The sequence below is a fragment of the Lagopus leucura genome, unplaced genomic scaffold (assembly GCF_019238085.1).
Source record: "Lagopus leucura isolate 7727_CA_CO unplaced genomic scaffold, USGS_WTPT01 Super-Scaffold_100064, whole genome shotgun sequence".
NCBI lineage: Eukaryota > Metazoa > Chordata > Aves > Galliformes > Phasianidae > Lagopus > Lagopus leucura.
This window is the reverse complement of record NW_024962308.1, coordinates 320,114-332,657: the sequence shown is the minus strand read 5'-3', so window position 1 is coordinate 332,657 and position 12,544 is coordinate 320,114. Positions and strand designations below refer to the sequence as shown.

Below are 12,544 nucleotides of genomic sequence, written 5' to 3'. Positions count from 1 at the left end.
AACAGCAGGCAGAAGAGAATAGATCAGAATATTCCAAGCTGGAAAAGATCCATAAGGATCACTGAGTCCAGCTGCTGGCTCCACATAGGATTCCCTGCAAGTGAGACCATACTTCTGAGTATGTTGTCCAAATGCTTCCTGAACTCCAGAGGCCGTGACCCTGCCCCAGGGAGCTTGTTCCATGCCCAGCCACCTGCTTGGCAAAGCAACTCTTCCTAACATCCAACCTAACATCCTTGGTTAGAAGCTAGGGTACAGAAGTTGGACAGGAGGTTGGATACAGTGTGGTTCACTGAAGGATGGCAGCAGGGAAGGTGCTGTGTCACAGATCGAGGACACGGTGTGCACTCTCTCAGGGAGATAGGATATGAATGCCTATGGCTAAAGATGAAAGACAAAGAGGATATCTCAGGTAGTGGATTGCTGCTGATCCTTTATCAAAAGCTGGGAAAGAAAGGGTGATCCCTTCTATGAGCAAATTACAGGAAGTCAAGAGTCCCCATAGCAACGGGAGATACAGACTCTTTGTGGACCCCTGATATAGGTGGAGAAGTTACCTGGCAGAAAAGGATCTGAATCACAGATGAAATGGGATGGCTGGGAACAAAAGGAAACCTCCTTTGGGCTACACCAACAGAACAGCACTGTGTAAGCTGTGTGGGATAGTTTCTTCTCACAGAATCACAGAATCACAGAATCACAGAATTGTAGGGGTTGGAAGGGACTTCCTGAGATCATCGAGTCCAACCCCCCTGCCAAAGCAGGTTCCCTACAACTCCTGACAACTAGGGAGGTCACAGGTAGAGAACTACATCCAATTTTAGCACCATGCATTAGAAAAGATAATAACAAAATTGAAAAAGTTGACAACGTAAAAACAAGGATGATGACACGATCAGAAACATTAAACTCAACCATTCTGCAATTATTTATGAGACTGAGAGGCTGTCTAGACAGGAGATGGTATCAGAGGGGCTGCAGGTTGCAGTTTCCCAGCACATAAAAACATTCTGAAAAAGAGACAGCGATGAGCTCATTTTTGTGGCCAGGAGGAAAGATCCAGGAAGAATTCAGCTTAATTTTCAACTAACAGATTTAGATTGGAAATCAGGGAAAGGCTTTCACATTGTCAGGCCATTGGGAGTTCCTCTGGAAATCTCTTTATCAGAAACATTTGATATCATGCCCCTGGAGGGAGATAACATGATCTCCTGAAAACCCTACTAAGACCTATTGTTAGTATTCCACTTCACACATTTCCCCTAGCCTCACCCTGCAGCTTCTCCTTGCGATATGAGCCCATCTATGTAATGCTGCACAAGAAACAGACTACAAAAAAAGCCAAACAGCCTTGGAATTGAGAGGAAGCCAGAGTAAGAAATTCCTGCTCTGTGCACTGTGCTAAGTTAAGAAAGAAGTGGACCAACCATTGACTGCAAAATAAAAAAAACAAAGGTCAGCCATTAAGAGGGTAATTTGTCACTTCTTTTTTTCTCATGGGACATTATCTTCCCATAATTCTTTTACAGCACCTCACCTGGAGTACCACTCTGCTGCAAGACACTGACAGATCTTCGCCAGAAACCACTACTTCTACATTAATACAGAAATTACTCAAAATCCTAGCTTTTTATCAAAAGAAAACATCATCTCAAAGTAGAATTAATCTCTTTAAAAGAACTCCACAAGTTCCTGGATTGCTGTTAGCCAATTCTATGGTAGATAAAGGCAGAGGAAACTTTCTCCCAGACAGACTGTGAGACACCACTGAAAACCCAGCTGAGTTGACCTGGATGCCATCACATACCTGGCTGGGAAGTTGTTAGGTGCTGGGAATGTCACTGCTTTTCCCCTTTACATTCTCTTTTCATACCTAACTCCCTGATAATCCTGCTGACACTGGTGCAGCACACAGAAAAAACATACCGATGCAAGCCTGCTTTGTTGGGGTGCTCTGGAAACCTTCATGGCACTTGCAGTGATAGGAGCCAGGTGTGTTCACACAGTCACCATGCACGCAGGGGCTGCTGGAGCACTCATCTACATCTGTAAGGACAAAAGTATAAGTCTGTGAGTCACCATCATGCAAGGAACTCACACAGAGCTTCCAGGAAAGTCTAGCTTCTGTGAGCTGCTGTGCCCATCAACAGCATGGCCAGCAAGGGAGAAAGCAGTCAGACTTTGCTGGGGAGCCCAGACCTGGAGCTGCTGGGAGGATAAGGCCAATCAGGCCTGAGTACACAATTATGTAAAAAGAGGGCAGTTAGAGAAAGGGATCTGCAGTTGGGAGACTGGAAAACCTATCCTCTTGCATTTCTTTTTGGAAACTCTGCCCACTGAGCAAAGCAGAGGGAACACAGATTTGCTCTACACTGGGATGATGTTCAAGCACTGTCAAGCAGCTACACCAATAGCAAGGTTATGGCTACCAGAGGAACGATGCCATCCTTGCTGGACAGATAAATACTTCCCACCTTCTTCCAGCTTCATTAACTGACATGAGCCCAATGCAGCCTCTTGTGAGGAACAGTCCAGAATAGGAACTGTTGGGTCAGCAGCTCGAGGTGGTATCAGGCAGGCATGGTGCTGGGGCGCTCTGGGAGCTGACCTGTGTTTGTATGTATCCAGCAAATCCCACTCACCGATGCACTCTCCACGCACATCCTGCTTGTAGCCCATGTTGCACTCACAGCGGTAGCTGGATGGGGTGGGGATACAGCGCCCGTTCAGGCACAGATTAGTGAAATGCTTGCATATGTCAATGGTCTGGTTTAAAGTCGCCGTTCCTGGAAAGCACAGAAGTGGCATCAGACAGAGAATTACAGCTCCCTTCCTTTTATTTTCTCATTGGAGCAGGATCACTAAGTGCTGCAGGCACAAACCCAGCTGCATCAGAACTCTCTGTGGGCACCGTGATACCCAGTGTACCTCCACCCTAAGGCATGCTTAGGGTTGCACAGCAAGCACGAAGGGGATTAATATTTACTGACATGCAGTGCACTTTTACAAGCCTCAGTTCTTGGCTAAAACCTATATAGAGATGTGTATAAAAAGAGTGTCTGACACAGTGGGAAAAACAGTTTGTTTAGGGGAAGCAGAGAGGGTGGGAGTGATATGAGAGCATCATTCCTGTTTGGTAATTAGAAAGTTATTCCGCACTGGAGCCAGCTTCAGCTTCCTTGCTCTGCCAGGAGACACTGTTTGATCTCCTTCTGGGCTCAGTATTCTGCACAGCATTAGTGTCACATCCCATCACTCCCTCAGTGTCAAAATAAACCTTGTATCTGGCTAACAGCACTAGTGCTCTGCTCATGTGTACACGGCTGGCACACAGGCAGACATGCTGCGTATGTTCTGACACAGGCAGCCAAACCAGGTCAGCACAGTAAGACAGTAATTTTAATTACCAATGCTTGAACTTCCCGGGCCCATTCCAGGCAGGCCTGGGATTCCACCTTGTCCATTTGCCCCATTTGGTCCGATGCCTCCGGGCCCGTTGAGTCCTGGCCCAACACCATTGGGCCCAAATCCAGGAATTCCTGGAAAGCTCCCAGGGAACCCTGGCACGACTGGGAGTCCTTCGATGCAAAGCCTGCGGTACTCATCTGAAACAAAGCAGCTGCCTTAGTGCTTGTCCAAGAGAGCAATAAAACCCTTCCTGCCTCTGCCAGAGTGCAGAGAACAGAAGTAGAGGGATGGAGAGGCACACAGCAGACAGGGTGGGTGCTAATGGGAACACAGCAGGTTGGTGAGGAGGGCTGTAATGCCCAACACACTAGAAAAAATGGTAAGACACAGCTTGTAGGGCATTTGGATTCCTGTGGTGTGTTGGGGAGCTGGTACCAGGAGTTCCTTTCAAGCAGGAAAGGACAAGACACAGAAGGCTGCCAGACTGGGACCATAAATCTTTACCCTTCTCAGAGGAGGGTTTGTCAGTGATAAAGCAAAAAAGGCAGAGATATATGGATGGCTAGAGTGTAGTGCCTTCCGATTGCCTCCCAATGCCTGACCTCACTGTTGTTTGGCCCAATTGGTTGTGGTGTTACGGTGAAAGCCACAGATAGCAAAAGGGGAAGAGGAAGGGGATAAACTCTTGCCTTGGCTGAACTCACCTGGCTCACCTTCAAATGAACGCCAGGCATAAGATCCATTCATTCCCATGTGAAATTTCTCTGGGTGTCATGATGACAATTCACCATGTCTGTGCATCCCGGGGGTGTCACCAAGATAGCAGAGCCACAAGTTGGCCCAGCAGCAGGTGGAGATCCTTTGTGTTGCACTTACCAGAGCCCCGGACAGGGCACATTTCTGGAGTTTGACCAATGGCCCAGCAACGCCCTGAGTCACAGCAGCACTGCATCTTGGTGTATTGGCCAGGGAGGTCCCCAGCACAGCGGCCCCCAATCAAAGCAGAGAAACATGTCCCAACCCGTTGGTCTGCAGAGAAGAAAGAGGAGAAGGAGACAATTTAGAGGGTGACTTCACCGTACTCTCAGGTCACAAGGGACTGTTTCCATTGGTGTGTTTTCCTGCTATCTAATATCCAAATCTGAACTTCTGACTGTGGGGGCAAGCTTTGGATCTCACATTCCTATTTAGCTTCCTATATACTAAAAGCAGCCTGACCAAGAACCAGTAAGTGAGCAAACCCCTTACCATTGGATTTTCTCCATTGGCTGTTGCCCTGAACCCTGCAGGAAGAACAAGTTGACCCAGCTGATTTTGGCTGAATTCACTTACAAGAAAATAGATGAGATCCTCCACTTCATCTCATCATCATTTGATTTTAACACACATTTGAGTTTCTAGGCTGTGGTCTAAGAAGGAAGTGCCCCACAAACAGTGTTTGAGGGACCCTTCAGAGCCTTCTCAACACCTCTAAGCAAGCACTGGGACAAAGCCTCTCCTTACGATTTTCTGGTTCAAATACTGTATCAAAAGAAATTCAGACCTCCAGTGAACTCCAGGAATAAAGCAGGCTTGGTGAAAATGGAAGTCAGTGTATTTGGAAACATCCTTAATGCAATTAAAGTATTACCAAATCAGATGAAGTAGCAGAATGAGAGTTAGTCAATATCTAGTTACAGCAGCAGGCAGAAATATAAAGGCAAAACCTGTTTGGCTTCAGGACATGAATTAGAATCAATTCAGAGGAATCACGACCTGATAGGAACAGGATGCAGAAAACACCAACTAATTGATTATAGTGCCTGAGGTACACAAGGAGACAAGGCTCTTTAGTAAACCTAGAGGGCCAAACACTTGATTTTGCTTACAGCATCCTTTAAACCCTCTGGTCAACTCAGATGAGCCAAGATTGCAGCTACAATGAATAGCCTTTTTAATGAGCCTTGTGCACCGGTCTCATGCATGGCCTGAGTAACACTCTCCTCCTTTGGCAATGGCACAGAGCAGGAGGCAAATTCATCCGGAGAAGCACTCTCTGGGAAGAGAGAGCCTTGTGATGTAGCTTAGTGGTTGTAACCTCTGGAAAAGGACACATGTAGGTCACTCTGAAAGTAATGCCTCCTATTTCTTTCAATAGGAACTACAACAACACTATTCGACTGTGCAAATTCTCAGCTACAAAGGATTATTTTTCAACAGTCACCACCAATAGCCATGTATTTTTTCCAGCAATGAACAAGAGCCTGGATGCCATCCTCATAAAAATATGTACGGTTGTCTGGAACGTGGCTTGTCTTTCATTTTGCTGTCACCAGCATGATGCACCTTCCTCTACTATCTGCCAGTAGAATTTTACTACGGTAAGAACAATCCAGAACAGCGTGCTACTATTATGAGGGCTCCCCAACTATTCCTGCTGTATGTTTGACTACCACACTCCCTTCTCCTACTTCTTGCAGGACAGAGCTGGCAGACCAAGGTGATCAGCATTTCCTACACTGCTGGTGATGCCAGGGAGGAGAGCACAACCATTCCAGCATTAGCCAGTGATCCCCAGTGTTGTGCTAAGCTATTACCTTTCCACAGCCACCGCGATCCAGTGTGGGCCTGCACTTCTCCACCACGGCCCTCCCCCTCCTTCCCACCATGGCTGTACTGGCACACGCTGCGTCCTCTGCCTCCTGCCAGGTCCCGGCACCTCTCTCAAACCAGCAGCAGCTGTTTCCAACCTCACAGCCCTCCAGTCGGATCGCCTCCCATTCCCAGCAGATGCCTGTTCCAGGTCATGGGTCAGTTCCCACCGCCTGGCCTGAGAACAAGCCCTGGATGGTGGTCAAAGTCTGTGAGCCCAGCCAAAGCCACAGACACCAAGCCTGGCACTGGTGTTCAGTGTGTGTGGCTTCTGGACAAGACCCAGGAGACTGAGGGTTTTTCACGTGTCTAGCAGGCCTTTTCTGGCACCAAGCCCTGTAGGAAAACCTGGAATCTTCCACTCATTCTTCTCCTGTCCTTGTTTTTCAAGCAAATTAATGAGGGGGAAAAGTCTGATCTGATCTGTTGTTTGTGCCTCTCGACTGACATTAGCCAGCAGGCTGACGTTTTCCTGAAATATAATTGAAATTAATTGCATAGAACTGTTTGATCTGTGGCCTGTGGTTACATCTCTTCCCTAATCACAACTCAGGGACTTGCAGAGGACAGTGACCCCATTTAAAGCCAGCGTGACTAAACCAGCAGGTCCTTCCTTAGCCACTCTGCAGCACTGAGCTCAACATTAACCATTCCTCTAATCACAAACATTATCCACCAAAGACTTGCAGAAGGACAAACAGACTCGGAGAAGGGAAATTTGAGCAAGGGAATTGAATGCAACACAGGATTAGCTGCTAATCCTAATGAAACTATATGATGTTTGAGCCATTCCAGTCCTTGAACTGTGGCAGGTGATAAGAGTGCCAGAGCAGTGCCCATGCCTTTGCAGGTTTTGGCAGCAGCTGCTTGAGTGCAGAAGAAGGTTGTGCTCCCACAGCACCTTGACAGGTGACTTAACACCACACATAGTCCAAAAAGCTGCTGCACTCTGAACAAATTAGGGAAGAGGAGTGGGACCATTTGAAAAATCTGCATGAACCTCTGCACCTCAAACTGCTGGTGTGAGTTCAGCTTAATGAGTCGCTTAGGACAGAGCTTAGATGGATTTCTAAATCTGACCATCCTAGCTTGGAATAAATCCTCTGGGTATTAGAAAGGAGAGATCCTACCCAACCCTTCTGTTCTTTTGTGGGATGATTGCTGTCATAAAGTCAGTGACAGCCAGCCAGCTAATGAGCAAGAAGTGATTTGGAGAATGCAACGTCTTTCCTACAGACAGACGTTTGCTGACAGGTTTGACAAGGCAGGGAGGTCACACTAGTTTGTGTAATGGAGGGAATGGTAAAGCCCTTACTCATCTGGACAAATGTTTATTAAATTCAGCTGTCTTTGCTGCAATTCGTAATAATCTCTCTCAGAAATGAAGGCCAGAGCTAATTGAAAACCCATCTGGAGCTGCCTTGGGCAGAGGCAGGGGTGGATGGAAAGAACAGTGGGTCCCTGAAGTCCCTCTGTGACCTCTGCAGGACCACCCACACGCTGGAGGTGCAAGCACAAAGCCAGCATGATTCTATTCTGCTCATTACAGCTGATAAGGGAACAGGACACAAGGATCTCAGCACGTCAGATAACACTGCAGGTGAGAAAGGAAGTAAAATTCCACAGGAGATTACACAGTGCACAGAGGTAGGGAACACAGCCACAGATTTGTTGGTTGTCTCTGATTCTGAATTTGTCTCTGATTCAGAACCAATTGCTTTACTAGGAGCAGGAGATGGAGTCTGGCCTGTATATTGTTATGGGACAGGAACAAGTCTGAGATGGAGTTGCCTGCTGGTGTCTGCCAGTCTGCACTCGTGGCTCTGAGTATCTGAGGGGTACAGTGTGCCCTGATGCCTGTAACAAGCTGAGCACCACAACCTGCACTGTATGGGAACATTATTCATCATGGCAACTCAGCATCATCCCTTTCTGTGGAAACATCATCTCTGTGGTGGGCACAAGATCTGCCATGAATCAGTGCACTTTTTTTTTATGTTTTCAGGCATCTGGAAACTCACGGGGGTTCAACAGAAGAGACAGAAGTATGTGCAAAGGAATTGCATACATCATGGGTTCCCCTGATGTACATACAAAAGTCTGCTTGGCTTAGCCATGAGTAGCTCATGGAAATTGTTTGTGGAAAAGTGAAAAAGTCAGAGCACCAGGCCAAGGAGCTTACACAGCTCTGCCAATGGAGCTGAAACCATTCCTAGGAGGTACTGAGAGTGGCACAGGGCAGTGCAACTGCAGAGCTGCGTGCAGCACCAACGCTGCCGTTATGGGAGCTGGTAGTAGAGGGAAAAGCAATGGGTGCAGCCTCTCAAGTAAACGTGAATAACCACATGCAAGGTGTAGCGCTGAGATTGAAGACAAGAACACCTCAAAGCAAACCTGCTGTGAGTCATCCCCACCTCCCTTAACGCCTTAGGAATTGCTGGGAGTTGTTGGGGGCTCTGTTCATGGTCTCTCCTGCTCCTTATCAACCATTTTGAGACCGTGTCCCTCACACCGCTTCCCTATTGCCATTTCTTGGCCTTATAAATACCATCTCCTCATATTTCCTCTTTCTCTTTCCCTTCCTGGACAATGACAAAGCAGTCAGAGGGGTTTCCCAGTCAGGTGAGGCCTTCAGCAACATCCTCACAACCTCCTGCAAGCTCAGGAATTTGCAAAATAAACAAGATCTAGCCCTAACTGGAACTTGAGGCAGTAAATGTGCTGATGTTACCCAAGGAAAGATAAGACACAAATCTCTCTGTCAGAGCTTTGCTGCATTATTGGGAAAAAAAGAGCAAAGAAAGCAATGTGCTGGAGTGCTGACTTGCAATGTGCTGGAGTGCTGACTTGCAGAGAACAACGGGACATGATGTACATGACTGGAAATGCATCTGGAAGTCTTTTTCTCCTATGCTTTTAAGCTGTTCTTTAAAAAAAAAAAAAAAAAAAAGGAAGAAAAAGAAAGCTCACAGCCTGCAAGAGCTGATTCTTCTGCTGCCTGCAAAACAGTGAGCCTGTTTTTTAGATGAATGAAACTGTTATGGACGCATGTGGAACTGGATTCCTTCTGTCAAGCACAGGTGGGTGAATCATTCAGTGAATGTTCATTTCAAACTATGATGGACTTTCTCCAGCTACGCCACTGTTTGTATTTTCACTGAGGAAGGCAGCTAATGAGATTTGGGATCAACTCAAGCTCACTGTCTTGCTGTTTCAGCTGCAAAAACTACAGGACGTTATTCAAATGCAATAAAAAGATGTTTACTTTACTAAAAAGGGAGGGGAAAAGGATGGGAATATATTGAGGTTGCCACTATAAAGTCACAGCATAGGCAGTGTGGGTGCCCCATGATATATGGGCCACATATGGTCCTTTCCACTGTAAACATCTGAGAGGTAGCAGCCTCTTCTGCTCTCTCCTGATGCTCTTCTAACGGTAGCCACATTATTTATTAACCTTCAATTTTATGAACAATTTCTTTGATTGATATCACAGAACGTAATTCACGGGTTTAAACTCTCAAAATGAGCACTAAAACCCCCTCAACTGGTATAAACAGGGTTTGTGAAATATGGATCCCGGGGCAACAGCACTTTATAGTAACTGTGCATTTTGCCAGAAAAAATATTGCCTATCCCAAAATGTGACAGCCCGCTAGCTCAGGGAAATGGCTGCAGCATGATGCATTGAGCTTAGGCACAGTTACAGCTCGCTGCAGCTAACTAAGGGCTGGGCTATTTTTAAATGTTGGCTTTCTAATTTTATTTAGTTTTCCTTTCTTGAAGCACTCGGTTTCAAGGAAAGTGGAGAAACGTTCCTTTGACTCATCATGCAGCCATCACACCCTGCAGGGCTCATAGCAGGCCTGGGAAACAGCGAGGAAAGGAATTCCACTCCTGTTAAAATCAGGTGCCCAAACAAGGTGACTCACACGTTACACTTTATGACTTCTTCTTTCTGGAACTGGAACATGATTAATTTTTATTGCAGATTCTGGGGATATAAAAGAGCTTAAAAATTCCTTTTTTTTTCCTTTTTTTTTCTGTATTAATTTCCAGGTCTTTTGAAAGAAAGCCGTACCTAGCACTTTCCACTGCACTAACAATGACGCTTGTTTTTCATGTAACAGTTTCTTTTTATGTGTCCTTGCATCCTTGCCTTTCTAAAGGCAAATTAACTTGTTGAACAGGGAGACAAACCCTGGGATTCATTTTGACTGAAGTGAAGGCCCCTGCTGAGAGCAAGTAAACAGAGAGCTGATCTATTTGTTATAGAAACTGTTGTCTATTACAAAGAGAAATGGACCATCAAATATTTAGAAGGCTTGGAAAGGAATTTTGATCTGTTAAACATGCAAGATTCATTCCAGGTTCTGTAGTCTGGAGGCAAAGCAGCTTGTAAGCCTGGGGAAAGCTTGCCTGGACTCGAGCCAGTTCTGGAAAGCTTTGAAATAGAGCCAAAATAGAGCCAAACTGAGACCAAGTGAATGTGTATGTCTGAGCTTGTCAAGCAGCACACACTAGCCCAACCAAGTCCTTCACGTAGTCTACAGGATGAGGACTGCAAGACAGTGATTTCCATGCAGGCCTGGAAGTCATTTTGTTGCCAGTAACTGAATATCATGGTTGGAAGGTGGGCTATGGGATAACGTGTAAGAGCTCTCACAGCAGCTTTGTGAGCTGACAGGCTCAGCACATGTGCAGGAATGGGTGCCCCAGCATCCTGTCCCATGCTTGGGAAGAACCTCCTTCTCTCCACTGAATACGGAAGGAAACCAGACAGCCAGCTCCGTGCCCAGCTTGAGAGTCTGAGTTCCGTGAGATGAAGCCAAGTGAGTTCTAAGCCCTACTGACCATTAGTTTAAGGCAGTAGAAATTTATGAGCCGTTGCCTATGGTCTAAGCAGGAAGAAGGAGAAGATGATAAAAGTCACCATTTATTTGCATTGGTTATGCAAACCTCCAGAGCAAGCTCTCCTGCTCCTTCACGTCTGCTAAGCAAGAGGATGAGTGCGCAGGTGCAGGATGTTCTCCACAACCAGGCCCCTCTCTGCTCCAGGAAGGCAGGTGTTCTTTTGGACCTACAAACTGCGCCTCGTGCCGACCACAGCCACACACTGCGCCTGCAAATTCAGCTGCAGGGAGAACAGTGATGTCTCTGGCTGACATCTGATGTGGTAGAAAAGGGGTAGGAGTGCAAGTATCCTTCTTGACCTGCTGCAAGGAGCCTGCTTTGGCGGGGGAGTTGGACTTGATCTCTGGAGGTCCCTTCAAACCTCTACAATTCTGTGATTCAAACTGACCACTGTCCCATACAGACACCTTCTACCTCAGTCCTCCTTTCAATGTCCCCAGCAGGACCCCCATGGAACACTTCAAGCACTGCAGTCCAAGTTAGTTTCTGTGGCTGGGAAATGGCAAAAACCCTGGTCCACAGGAGCCAAGGAGGAGAGCAACAGTCTGTGACAGTGACAGACCGTGGAAGCCAGACACTGAACACAAACCCAGCATTTTCCAGCTATTGCATGAACAATGTGTCCTTTTGGAACAACCTGTAAATCACTGTCGTGATGAGAGGTCTGGGTTTCTTACCGATGCAGCGGGATCCATCGTGGCTGGTCATGAAACCACGTGGACACGTGCACACGTAGCTGCCTGCTGTGTTGGTACACTCTCCACCATCACACACGCCAGAGATTGTGCCACACTCATCCACATCTAGAAAAGAACAAACCAACAGGGATTATGTTTCCTTGTAAACCATTTCCTACCTGCAGCATGGATTCTGGACCAGAGCTGAGATCACATAGGACAGCTGCTGTGTTAAGGACTGCCGTGGGATGCTTGAAACCCTTAGTGGACTCCCAGCAGTGGATCCATTGAGAAAACAAGACCCTCCCACAGAGTTCTTCACAGGGCTTCACAAAGGCGTGTGCCTTTCTCCCCTCCCAACATAGGTTTTTGGATAGGCTGATTTCAAATGTTAAGCTCAAAGGAAGTTTAGGACAGAAACACATGCTCAGCAACAAAGGTGAGGGGACAAGGAGGTAGAGAAGGATATTCATAGTGATGGCATCCGTTTGTCTTCCAGAGAAACCATTTCCTGTGATAAGTCTCATTTCCCTGGAAGCGGATGGACATCTGCTTGACAATGGGAAGCAGTGAACGAATTCCTTGATTTGCTCGCACATACAGCTTTTGCTTTGTCTTAACCCATGAGCTCTCACAGATTTACCTTTCTGATTTTCTCCTCTATCCCACCAGGGGAAGAGTGAGCAAGTGGCTGAGTAGTGCACAGCTGCCTATGGGGTTAAACCACAACACCATGGAAAGCAATGGCTTTACAGGAAGGCACAACAGCGGGCTTTCTGAGCCTCAATCCCAAAACTGAGCAGCTAGTTTTGAAATCTTGCTCAGAAATTACATTCTAATCCATGCTGGCAAGATGAGAAGCTACAGTTTTCTGTGCAGTTTTCCCAACCTTCCAGTCCAGACCAGCTGAAGTA

At 46.7% G+C, this 12,544-nt stretch overlaps 1 protein-coding gene across 1 annotated transcript in view; it reads right to left on the bottom strand.

Annotated features, from left to right (window-relative positions):
* LOC122188504 (fibrillin-2-like) overlaps positions 1–12,544 on the bottom strand; it is a 126,750-nt gene that overhangs the window by 38,673 nt on the left and 75,533 nt on the right. Inside the window, 5 exon segments of the mRNA XM_042886862.1 lie at positions 1,927–2,046; positions 2,643–2,786; positions 3,408–3,605; positions 4,285–4,437; positions 11,631–11,756. Coding sequence (XP_042742796.1) covers positions 1,927–2,046; positions 2,643–2,786; positions 3,408–3,605; positions 4,285–4,437; positions 11,631–11,756 — 741 coding nt within the window.